The sequence below is a fragment of the Apis laboriosa genome, unplaced genomic scaffold (assembly GCF_014066325.1).
Source record: "Apis laboriosa isolate Shangri-la unplaced genomic scaffold, ASM1406632v1 scaffold35_cov144, whole genome shotgun sequence".
Lineage (NCBI taxonomy): Eukaryota > Metazoa > Arthropoda > Insecta > Hymenoptera > Apidae > Apis > Apis laboriosa.
The window spans coordinates 2,021,288-2,035,729 of NW_025222966.1; the positions used below are offsets into that span (position 1 = coordinate 2,021,288).

A 14,442-nucleotide genomic window follows, 5' to 3' on the forward strand; every position below is an offset into this window, starting at 1 on the left:
ATAGGGTACCGATCCAAGTACTTATGATTTAGTGAAGAAGATTCAAATTCTTCAGAAACGCGTGTTAAAAATGGCAGAAGATGCGATTGATAAAGAGAAGAAAATAAAGGATACCGAAAAATTATATATGAATTTACGAGAAATTTTGTCGAAACAACCTGGACCTCAAGTGACAGTTGCTCTTAGCAAAACTCAAAAAGCATTGCGTGAGAGAGGTCAAAAAATGAAGGTAGAATATAGCTATGTTTTTTCTTATTAATATATATATATATAATAACTTATTAATATTTATAAGATATTTAAATTATTAGATAATTAACTTATTTATTTTAAAAGCCATGAAACAAAATATATATTATGATTATTCTTATAATGATTTAAAATATCTGAATAATTAAAATTTAGCTTTATTCAAAAAAAAAAATATTAACCAAATAAATTAATAATACGTAATGTTTAATAAAATATTTCAAGATTATTTAAAGATATTTTTTAATATTAAATCAACACTCGTAATATTATCTATGTCATTTACTAGATATCTTTAATATATGGAGTAATAAGATATTCAGATTTAAAATAGATGAAATAAAAAATCAAAACTAAATCATTTTTAATTTTAATCAAATCATTCTTTGGAGAATTTTAAGTATTTTAAAATATTTTTTAAAATATTTTTAAGTTAATAATTTTAAATAATTAATAAATATTAAATAATTTAAATATTTTATAAGAATTTTAAGTATTTCAAATTTCGAGTAAACTCAATTATATATTTTAGCGATAGTGAATGAATGCGAATTAAATAATTCAATTCATTTTTCAGTGTTTATTGGCGGAGCTGAGTATGTGCGAAGTTCAAATGGGCGAATACAAAATTGGCATGGAGAGAATGACTATCGAAATGAGCAATTTGAAGAAAAAGTACTTTGCGGAGAAGAAAAAACGATACGAAGCAAAAGATTTGAAAACAAAATCTGAGCCTATCTTCCCATGCGTGGATCAAAAGAAATGCTTAGGGGGTGGATTCAACATGGTAGCTGGACCAACACCCAGAGCTTATTTCGTTGTAGATTCTGCGTGCAGATAAACTTATATTATTTATATAACAAAGAAAGAATGCAGCTCGGTTATGTTTATCAAGTTGACGATACGCAATTCTGTAATGAAAATATAACAGTGTAAGTGGCAAAATTTCTGTGTGTTTTTCTCTCTAAATTTCTTTTCGTTTACGAGTTCTATTGTTTCTTACTTTCTTTCTTTTGAAACGTTTGTCAATATTTGGAATCTATAAAACTAGATACCATCACATATGAAGAATGTATTAAGAAAAATTATACAGAAACAGGAAGGATAATTCATTTCTTTTCGTTTCGTTTAAATTTTTTGGAAAAGATCTTACGGAAAAGATGATGGTGAAAGAAATTTAAATGTTTTTTATTCATCGTTATGCGGAATGGATGGATGATATTATTCTGATAGCTCTGAGGAAAAATAAAAAATGGAGGAATATTTGATTTGTTTTCAAGAATAGTATTGCAAATATTAATATTCTTTAAATAGAGCAAAAAAATTGTGGAAAAATTATGAATTTTTAGATTTTAGATTTAAAAAATTCAGAATCTTTTGTTTATTTCATTTCGATTACGTTATTTTATTTTTGAATCAATATTTATATAAATTTTTTATGTTATATTGTTTTCACAATAAAAATTTATCATATCTTTTCTTATATTTACATTAAGATTTTTTTATTCAAAATGAATTTTATAATGAAATATTTTTACATAAAAATTGTTTCTTTTTATTTAATTTAAATTTTAATTTTAATGTAATAATAAATTTCCCTACGTAATGATAACATATAATTAATTACATTCTCGTAATTCTTCCTTATTTTCATTTCAATATAGAGAAGGTTTTAAGCATTCCTTCTGCTTTCTGATTTAATTTGTGGTCCGCGGTCCGGCGGAAGTAATGGCTAAAGCAATTGCATGACCACAGATGAATGCCACGAAAGCATTTATTGACGCGTAAATCTATTGTCATTCGAACAGACATCAAATTAATTACAACGAGCTCAATCAACATCAAGAAATTTCAAAAATAGATAAAAAAGGAGCAAAGTGTGTTGATTTAACTTCTACTTATTAATTATTTATATTTTTTTTTAAAAAATTATGCATTGCAATTCAATTAAGAATTTTTTCCTTGAAAACAATGTCAAATTTTAATGATTATTGCATGTATTTTTTCATAATTTGCTACTTCTATTTTAAATTATATTTTAATATTATTTTTGCTTAATTTAATTTTCCCGATTTTCATTTACTTTTTAAATTTATTTTCGATTTTTTGAAAAACATTTTAAGTAATTAAAAAGATTAAATACATTATTCACTAATCTTACTTGTTTTAAAAATTACTTTAAAACAAAATTTTTTATGTATTAACATAAAAGAATTATTTTTATTTCTATGTTTCTAATTAATCATGAAAAGTATTTAAATGTTCATATTACACATGTAATTTTTCTGTAACAACGTAATCTCTTTTATTCCGGAGATCAGAAATGTTTTCAAAGATATTATAATAAAAAGATTAACAATTTATTTTATTTGTCACATGAATAACTCCAGTTAGTAAAAAATTTCTTTATTCTTGCTTGAAAAAACTTGAGAAAACACGAATATTTTTCGTTGCATGTTTAATACTAATAAAATATTCAACAAAAGAATACTGAAGAATAAAAGCAATAATAATTCAAGCAAAACGTTACGTTCTTCTTATTTCGAAAGAAGAAAATAATTCTCTAAAAAAAAATGAGTTATAATAATTTATCTAAATTAAAATAAAATTATTTTATTTATAAATAAAGATTTGGCATTAAAAGACATTCAAGTAAAATAATATATTATAATTTGTAAATTTCATGTTGCTTCATAATTAATATATAGCCAATTAAAAGTCTTTATTATTATTATATATAATATTATATATTATATATTATATATTATATATTATATATTATATATTATATATTATATATTATATATTATATATTATTATTATATCATATAATCAATCAAAATTTATATTATACATACTCTTTATATTATACATTAATTACAAGAAAAATTCATTTAACCTAAAAATTTTAATTTTAATGAAAATGTCTCTATTAGAACGTTTTATGTAAAAGTGGAAAATGAAATAATTTCGTTAATCGTTTATTATATCGAATAAAATATAATAATATTTTATTCGAATAATTTCAAATATAATGAATAATTTTGAGAAGATAATTTATAATTCGGTTTTTTCTTATAAATGAATATATAAAAGTTAAGTTTGTTTTTTTTAAATTTATTATATATTTTTTAAAACATAAAACAATTGATTCAGTTATTTTTTATAAAAGATATTAAAAAAACTATTTTAAAAAATATTCAAACTTGTAATTTTATAAAATTTATTGTATGAAAGACAAAGAAATATATAAAGCAATATTCATGTTCATACATTTATTATTTTGCGTAAATCAATCTTTATGAAATTCGAAATTAAAAATTAATTTTTGATTTTCCGAAAAAAATAGTTTAATTTTTTATAAAAAGAGCTGAATTGATTAATAGAACTTCAAATTTTTATCATTTTTTCATTTTTTAAATATGATTTGAGTTAAAAATATTTTTTAATAGCAATATAATAAAATATTAAAATGTGAATATTTTATGATTTATTTTATGATTTAAAATTTTACTATTTCATATTATTAAAAAATTATATTAAGAAACGAAAAAAAAGTATTAGAAGAAAATTTTCAGAATTGATTCCATTCTTATGAAATAACCGAATTGTACATTTATATTTCTTATGAAACAAAATTCTTGTTGATTTTTATAATTGAACTGTACATAATTCAATTCAAAATTTTCATCATTTTTAATATATCCAAATACTCTAACTCTACTCTTTTAACAAATAAAACAAAAAGTGAAGAATGTAATAGGGCTGAATATTTTTAAAGATAATAACAAATTAGTTTTAAAACTGATAATATATAATTTATTACGCATATATTCACTTAAAAATCCATGAACTCTTTCTTAAATAATGAAAATGAATGTTTACTAAGTATACGACAGGAATGTATAGATAGAATTAATTTATTGGGGATCAAATACAATGTATTTATAAATTCGATTCAATTTCGATGCAATATTCATATTTCCACAATTCTTGAATACATAAATAAACTGATGATATTTCAATGATTATATTTGAAATATATTTTACTTATTTTATATAGCTATCGAATCTTGGAACGAATATTTATAAGTTCTTTTTTTAAAAATTATTATATATTATTATATTTTTTATATATTTTATATTTAAAAAAAATCGAATTTTTTATAATTAATATATAATTAATATTTTAATATTTTTAATAATATAGTATTGAAATAATATAGTATTTGAAATAAGAATCTTTTAATTAATCTTAAATATATATTTATAATTTCATTTATTGAATTTGTGATTATATAAAAATGATTTTTTATATATATATATATGTATATATTTATGATATGATTATCACACAAAGATACAATTTTAGAATTGATTTATCTATAATTTAAAAATAACAGAAAGAATGATTAGAAAAACCAGAAAAAGTTTAGTAAAACATTCATAAAAATTTCTTTTTCGGATAAGATTGAAGTATATCTACTTGGAATTATTGACTTCGTTTTACAGAATATTATTAAACTTTTAAATCTATCTCATATATTTAAAAATATTTATATAGAATGTTAAATACAACTAAATCATAATCTATCTAAATCATAAATAGATAAAAAATAAAATAGAATTTTATAATGTTCTAAATAATGTATTATTTGTTTAATTTAATGTTTATTTTTTTAAATAAAATACTTTTTTACACGAATTAAAATATTCTTCTATCCTTTATAAAAGATTATTAAATATTTATATTGAAAATTAATTATTTTAACTTTAATTATAAATCTTATTATTTTAATAAATATATGAAAATTTTGTATATGAAAGTCAAGCAAAAATAAACACAAGACTTTACTTTATTTTTTTCATATACAAATTTGAAATATCTTCTAAATTAATTAAATTTTAACATAAATATAATACATTTTTATAGAACATTTTTATAAAACATCAAGACATCAATTGGCGTATAAAAAAATATACAGTTCCATTAAAAAAAAGATACAGATAATTTTACGTGTTATCTTCTAAAAGCTTGCTTTTATTCAAATCAAATGTATAAACCACATCATTCGAAATATTTTATCTTCTATTGATGTATGAAACATTTAAAAAATTTAAATTCAATTAAGCAAAGTTCAATTTTTTGCGAGAAACTTAATCCCATCACTAGATAGTATAAATTGCTCTTGATAGTAGTCTATCGAGGCGATGGAGCGAAAATAATTCCGGAAGGTGTGGCGGAGTCACTGATACGATAAATTCGCGCGGACATCCTTAAGGGATTCCCCGGTGGATCGGGCGGATACTGAAGATTCATGCAGACAATAATATCCTGCTAGAAGGAAGACATCCCGTTGTTCATATTACTGGCATGTTCGAAAGCACGGTCACGTGCATACGGTGTAATTTATCCTAAGTTAAAACAGGTGCTTCACGATCGTCAACTTGTCCTCGTCTCCGACTCTTTTTTTTTCTTTTTATCCAACGATGGAGATTTATAGAAGCTCTACGAAGTCTCAACGGGGAGTGAGCGTAAAATAATTCTTACGGAAATTGGAAGAGAGTCCGGTAGATAAAATTCGAGTAAATCGGTTATGAAGATTTATGCGAAACACGGTAAATTGTAATGTTGTTGCGGTTCGAGTTAGATATGTTTAAGCGTCTGCAAATGGCATCTCATGGTACATGAGATTAATTTGGTACAAAAGTAGATTGAAAGATTAATTCGGGATATTGTTTTGCGTAATCTTTTTGGAATGAGAAAGCTTATGATGGATTAAGCTTTTGATTACGATGCATAATGTTTTTTGCAATTAAAAAATTATTTACTGCTTAATTGCTCTAATGTAAAATTAACTTTCTAAATTATTTTTGAATAAGAAAAATAATAATACTAATACTAATATATGATAAAATATGATTATATATGATTTCAAATGATCTAATAAAATTTAATTAATTTTAAATCGTTTTAAATTAATTTTTAAAATATTGTTAAAAAAAATAAATTATTTTCTGAAATAAAACTAAATAATTTTTAAAATTGATATAGTTTCTCATATATATATATCATAGTATAGACTTATTAATTACTTAAAACATTAAAAATTATATAATCATAATTTTTATTTTTATATATATATATTTATATAAATATGTATTTATATGTATTATATATAAATATGTTATTTATTTAATCTTTTTATTATTTTATTTTTACAAGTTTTTAATAAGTTTTTAATATATAAAAAAGTGAATTAATTAAGAAAGTTTTTCAAGAATCTATAGATATGAACATAAATATGAATAGTTTCATAGAACTTATGAAGAGAGTAAATCATGAAAAATGATTTACATTTTTTATTTAATTTAAGAAATTAATTACTATTTCTTTCGAAGAAATTAGAAAAGTTAGATTTTAAAAAAAGAAAATAATAAAGATAATCATTAAATCGATTTTTATGAAAGTGAATAAATTATGTCGACAAATAAATTATGTGTTATAAAATTTAAAGTTACATAATCGATAGATATATTAGACAAATTAAGATTTAATAGATAGTAAAATAGATCTAAAATATATTTCCCTTTTTCTAAATTTTATTAACAAATACATATTTGGATTTATATATTAGATGCTTTTTTTAAAATTATTTATTTAAAAAAATCATACGACTTTTATTCTTTAAAATATTCATCATTATTTATTTTCAAACAATTTTCGAGTTATTTGAAAAAAAAAAAAGCATTTTTGATGTAATAGAATCAATGATTTTTTTGACTTTTTCAAGATTTAGAAATATATCGAAACAATTTAAATGGATGATAATCAATTTAAGAAATATATATATAGAATTTTTTAGTCCAAAGAACAAATAATATTCTTTGTCTCTTCTACAAATTATAAAAAACTTACATCGTTTTATGATTAATATTATTAATTATTTTTTCTTTTTAAGTTCATTATTTTTTAAGAATCATTTGATATTTTACGATTTGTAATTATAATCTTAAAATTGAAACTATTCGTAATATTTTCTTTTACATTTATCAAATGAAACATTTAAATTGAATCTATAAATAATTTAAGAATAAAGACACTAAATTATATTCTAAATGTAATATTTTCCATTCTTTTTATAATTAAAATATGATGTTTTTCTTTAAATTGATATTTATTTTTTGAATAGATTTTAAAATACATTTATTAAACATTAATATTAATAATTAAATATTTCAAATTTCAATCAATTTATGGAAATATGATAATATTAAAATATTATAATATTTAATATTATATATATTGAAAATTATTTTTACTTTTGATACTATTTTTAAATAATTTTGAATCGCGGAATAATGCATACTCAATTATTAAAAAAAAGTAAATGGAAAAGATACTTATTAAAAAAATTAATGAAATTATTTATTTATGATTAAATTATTATTTATAATTGATTATTAATTCGACCGAATGGCATCATAAATAGAAATTGTGTACATTTTACAACTAAAATATCTGATACAACAGTAATATATTATTGTAATTATTGTAATTCGTGTGCAAAGTAATTTCAATTATATATGTAAAAGCTGAAAATATGATTGCGATTAATGGAAATCGAATGTATATTCAATACTATAAGCATAAAAAAGGTAATTATATATTTATGAAAATTCATATTTAATTTTCTATATTATTTGAAAGTGTAATGAAGGCAAAATGTAATTTTTTTTTTTACCAATAAATATTTGATTTTTATTTAATTTTAAAAAATAAAGGAAAAATTTCATTTTTGTTATAATTTCCTTTATACAACAGTCCATAATAAATGCAGATTTAATTTGATACTTTCCAAATTCTGTAAAAGTTATGTTAATTGAGAAGTTAAATTGTTTGTAGCAAATACGCGAAACGCATAGAGAGTATCTAAAACATTTAGCCAAATTACAGCTATTAAAACTTCTCGTTCTTGTTTCCGAAATTACCAAAATTCAAGGTTGTATGAATATTTCTCTACCAATAAGCTGAATTCACTGATGATTCATTTTCTTCAATATGATGTTAAATTATGGATTACTATTTAATAAAGATAAAAAATATACACAGATGCTGATAATAGTGCTTCCTGCATCCTGGAATTAAGTTTATGATAATTAAGAAAAGAAATTATTTTAATTTCTATTTACTATATATGTTGTTACAATTATTTGAACAATTTTTTTTATATATTTTATTATTGATCGATCTTTATTTCCGAAATATTTGCAAAATATATAAGCAATCTCTTTTCTTATATAAATTGATCTTACTCTATAATTTGAATAAATATTAAATAAAATAATATTATCTAATACATATTAAAGTTAATTATAGGAAAATTATATATAGAAATAAATAGTATATATATATATATATATATNGTTTAAATTTAATAATATATGCGGCCATAAAAAAAAACAAAACTATAAAAATTCATGAAATATGAATAAAAAAGGTTAAAAAAACTATAAAATGAAATGATTTTAAAAATATATTAACGCTAAGAAATCGATTGAGAGTTGAATGAATAGAAAATTTTTTAAATAAAATAAACTGTAAAATGTAACTCTAAATTGATTTATAACTTGGTATATTGGTAAAAATTCAAATAATAATATCTACATAGAGAAGTTTATAATTCTTGGCTATTATAGGTAATTAAACAAAAATTAGAAAAGTTTTATTAAGAAAATGTTTAGAAATTTAGTACCTCGATTCAAAAATAACTGTAAATTTCATTATAGGAAATTTCATCTCAGCTGTAACAAATAGTTGCTGCCACTTTAAACAATTACATTTAAAAAAAAAATATATGAGTTATCGGTAGCTAATAATAATTTAAAGTAAATTTTGATCATTTAATCAAATTAATTAAAATAACATTCAACAGCTAATAATAGCATCTTAATCTAACAAATATTTTATTTCTTTATAGCTTATTATTCAGCAACTGTTGTTTATTATTTAGCAATTGTTGGTAATCGTGTCAACTTTCGAATGTTTCATTGATATTTTTTTTTTTTTTGATCTCATGACGTATAAATCTTTCAATTCTTTTTTTTCAATTGTTAGTTCCGATAAAGTTAGTTGCTAAGAATTTCTGTGATAAGATATTGCTAACGAATTCGAGATGAACTAATTCTTCAAACAGACGAATACTGCGAAATATAAAACTTAATACGACTGTTATTATGGAATTTTTTTTTTTTTATAAAAAACAGTTCGCAATAATCAAATCCCATTAATGAAAGATATCATTCATTTTAGTTTAGATAGATCTTCCATGGATTATATAACTAATAGAATGAAAACATTTTATACATGATCTTATTACCTTTCACATTTGGTTCCATCCATTCATCAAATAATAAATATTTTTATCGAATAAAATGTAATGTAGTTTATGTTCAGTATAAAATGTTGTAGATGATCTCAGATAATAGAAGTGATATGATAAAATTATTGAATGTTATTGAATGTATGAAATTCTTACATGTTTGAATCTTCTATGTATATGATTTCTTCTGCATCTAAAAATGAATATAATTATTCTTAAAATTATCTTATCGATTTTTTCAAGTTTTATAATTTGCGTTAAAACGATATCTGTTGCATTATTTTGAATCGGCAATCTTTAGTTCTAATGATTGTAAACAGCCCTTCTCTATACGAAATACTTTTTATATCCTTCTTAAAATAAAACTAATAAGTAATAACGCAGATTTGTTTTACATAAATTGACGTATCTGCTTGTAACAAAACATGTTTTTGTGCAACGGTCTACTTGATGAGAATATAGTGTGTTTCATCTTGAGTTAGCCATATTGGATTTAATTGTCATATTTGATTTATGAATTCATTGAATTGTAACTCTCGAGATATATCTGCTCTGACATGCATCCAACATTCCAGTGGAGATTATCTCTTTTAAACTCTCTCTATATTGTTGGCTACACAAATGTTACATTTTCAATGAAGAGGATTATTAATTCAAAAAAGTAGTAGAGTCTGTCGAAAATTTTATTATTAATTTGAATTCATTTTTTTAAATAAATACATGTTTCATATATTTTTTCACTGGTATCATTCTTGTATTTGACCATTTGATTTATTTACATCATCCAGAATTGCATTTCATAAAAAAATCAAATTATTCAATGAATCCATATAAATATAACATTAAATATAATAAGTTGTTCAAAAGATATATATCGAATGGCACAGGTTTATTTCAGTTTTATTATAATTTACATAATAATTTATATAGTGATGATAATAAGGTCTAAGTTTGAATGGATTACAGATTTTTGTTATGTCTGACAGTATGATACATTATATATTAGTATACATATATTGGTTTGCAGATTGAAATGCATTTAATTGAATATATAACTGAATAAATTCTCATTTCCCAGAAAATGCTAAAAGTTTTCATTATAGTTCATAAATTCTTATGAGAGATTTCTTTTTATTCAGTCATTCAATAATCTGGATTTATCTATTATCGAATATTCAATCCTTAGGAATCCTTCCTGGGATTTTTATAATTTCGTCTCGAATTGCTTCTTCTAAGAAACGAGAATTAGTGATGAGATCATCTATGTATAAATTTCGCTTATTTCAACTCGGGAAATCAAGAGTTTCATCACCACTCGCTTTATATATGAAACTGTAAAGAATCCAAATTTTAATATTTAATTCATAATTAATTCATACATTCCTGCATTATCATTCTCATTCAACAGTACATAAACATTTTTGAAAGCATTTGTTCGTGCCCGCAATAATTATATTGTAATGATAGATGTGGATTATCAAATGCATGTATATATATATATATATATATATATATATATATATATCGAATGCTCTTTCGACTGAGATGTACATGAAGAAGTTAGTACTTGTGATTGTTGATGTACTTTTTTCACGATGAATGGATTGTATTAATGCAGTACGCATGTCTTTACGAGAGCTGGATCTCTCATAATATCACAGTAGATGATCGTGTTCAGATCAGAGCACGATACGTAATTATAAAGAAATGACCTATTGTCGTATCTGGTGGTCAGACTACGACGTGTTCACAGCGAGCGCTAATTATATTTTTTTTCAAGCCACAATAAATAATCCTGTCCGACGATCAGAACACGATGTGTTGTTACAAACTATCTATTTCTCATATCTGATAGTCAGAGCACGATATGTTCACAATAAAACTCTCTTTCACAAGTGAGGCTTGTACCCTCAGAAAATCCCTTCCTAATTCAATTGGGAGGATTATTGTTTTCCAAATGGGACAAGATAATAACTAATAATGCCAATGCCTGACATCCTTAAGTTAGAGGAAAATTCTTTAAATTAAAATAATGATTGCTGTTGAGTCAGCCATATCTTGAATATCATCCTTGGGATCGGACTTCGCTTCAGCCAAATTGAAGTATGTCAAAAATATATAATTATAAGTAAGAGACTAAACTCTTCTCGAAAACGGCAATCTTCTCAGATAACATTATTTTTAATTTAGCTTAATGAATGTCGGTAACCGATAATAATAGAAAAGTATTTCCATACGAGAAATAAGCTGTTTATAAATCTCGCGATAAGTGCAATAAATGCTCGCGAAAAGTATTTTTGAAAAATCAAATTTGTATATGATTAGTGATAAAATTGGTGGAAATTGGTGATACATTTTTTTGATATCATTTATTGGAACATATTTATGAAAGCACATTGAATCAGTAAAATATATTATCTTAAATTCTAGTTTTAATCATCAAGATTTCGTTCAGTGATCAATGCAAAATTATTGATTAAAAACAAACTTATATCCATATTTTCATTATTTGATTTGTTTTGTGATGTGTGGTATGATAGATGAAATTTTTGGATTCTATTACCAATAGATTTTTATCATATGAAATTGATATATTTTTGTGACGGATATTTACTCGTTTTAGTATTGAATTGATATTTAGTTTGCATTCTAATAATTGAAGTCATTTGAGAACTGAGAGATATGATTTCCATAAGTAATCGTTATGGTTTTCGAATGATAATATAAAGCATAAATAGAGGATTTATCTTTTGAGTTTGTTGCAACGTGTTGAAATGTTCTTCATATTTATTTTATTCCGATGGGAGATGGAGTTTGCTTATAATTTTTTTTCAAATTTATCAAGTTCGAATTGAAGATTTGTGGATGATATTATTTGTTGAAATCGGAATCTATGTTTTATTCATTATTCAATGGAATTATGTTTTATGTAATATGAGATCATTTGTAAGGTAACGTGTTAATTTATCCAATGTTAAATATGAATAATATAAATCTGAATTCAATCAATATTTCATATTTTTGAAGAATAGATATTGTAAAAATTTGAATCAGCGAGTTTAATGATAGATAGGAAGTGAGATTGATAGATTCGTTGAACTATTCTTTGAAATTTATAATATAATTAGAAATATTTTCTCAAATCAAGGCATGGTATGGTGAAATGATATAGTTATATAGTTGCGAATACGAATTCAATACGCCGATTTTGATGCCTGAAGTTTGATTGCTAATTTTTCGATGATAAAATTTAATTGAACAGATATTTAAAAGTATTAATCTTAACGATTAATATTTCCTCTTGATAAATATTTTGGTTACCATCATTAAATCATTTGCTGTGATATTGTCTAATAATGAATCATAGTGTCTCATTCGCTTTTGTAGTTTTCATCATGATGGTCCATTGTTTTGTAAATTAACAAGATTATTTAACTGATGTCAAAAAATGTAATTTCATTTTCGGTATTGCATTGATGCATTTATTCACAACAATTGTTAATTTCAATTTATATTTATATATATATCAATGATTGACAAAATAATTTATTATAAAGTTCTATTATTCCTTTAAACAAAGCGAAGTTCGTATGCAAATAAAAGTTTCCCTATGCTATTGAATGCATATAATGCAATAAATTTATTAAAATTTTAAGAATTTTTATGATTAATCGAGCTTTAAAAAAATTGAAAAGTTAAAGTTTTTGCTAATTCGAAGATTAAGAAAGAAAAATTCTCTCAGTGTGGACTTTAATAATTTGGATAATTGAAAAATTAAAAAGTTCTGATTTACACAAATACTTATTCTCTAAAATCTTTTTCATATTCATTTCGAAGAATTGGGGATTATGAGACATAAACAGCTAATGACAAAATTCCTAAAATTAAACAGAAAATCAATTTACAAAATCCTTTATTCCCAGAAAAATGTAAAAATTTTCATAATTGACATGATTGGAAAATGTCGCTTCGAATCCCAAGATTATATTCATATTCTGCTAATCATGCTGAAATATTTCTAAAAAATGTACAATTTTAATGATCCTTTAAATAATTCTTTCAAAAATGATATTGTCTCCGCATATCATTCTGTACATTTTATTAACTATGATTTTTCGAAGACGGCTGTAACAAGATCGGATATATTCATACTTTGAAATGTTTCGTAATCATATATATGTTCATTTATTATGCATATTGGTCATTTGAATCAAGTAACATATATCTTAAAATAATGAAATCTCATATCCCCAAGAGATGATAATACATAGTAACGAATATTAGAAATTTCTCATGAAAGAGAACAAAAACCAAATCAAGTATTTATAACTTAATTCAAATGACCAATATGTGTGAATAAATGAACATTCAATATATAATTACGAAACATACAATATAAATATATCCTTGACCTTTTCCAGGAGAAGATTTGTAACGAGTAGTGTATTTTAATAATTTTTTATATTCAAAACGAATATCATGATCCAATTTCGGTAGTAAATTAAAGATAAGAATAATACATCATATTTGTAATGACATAAGTGAATAAAAATATTGTTTAATATGGTTTACAAATACACATAAAGATTTAGAACTCTTTTCATTAGTACATGCAACGAATTAAAATATTCACTTATTATCATAGTTTTTCCTTAACAATTTTCACGCAGGCTTATAATTATTGTAATGTCTCAATTATGATATTTATATCGCCAGATAATATAAGTATAGCAGTTTTTGAGTGAGTTAATTCTGACAGAATCATTTGACTATCAATTATTCATGATATATATATAGTTTTTAAATAATC

General features: G+C 22.3%; 1 protein-coding gene across 1 annotated transcript in view; it reads left to right on the forward strand.

Moving 5' to 3' along the window:
• LOC122715448 (cilia- and flagella-associated protein 58-like) overlaps positions 1 to 1,465 on the forward strand; it is a 47,858-nt gene extending 46,393 nt beyond the window's left edge. The window contains exons 11-12 of the mRNA XM_043937656.1: positions 5 to 229; positions 827 to 1,465. Coding sequence (XP_043793591.1) covers positions 5 to 229; positions 827 to 1,090 — 489 coding nt within the window. The 3' untranslated portion in view covers positions 1,091 to 1,465. The remainder of the gene's footprint in view (positions 1 to 4; positions 230 to 826) is intronic.
• The last annotated feature ends 12,977 nt before the right edge of the window (positions 1,466 to 14,442 follow it).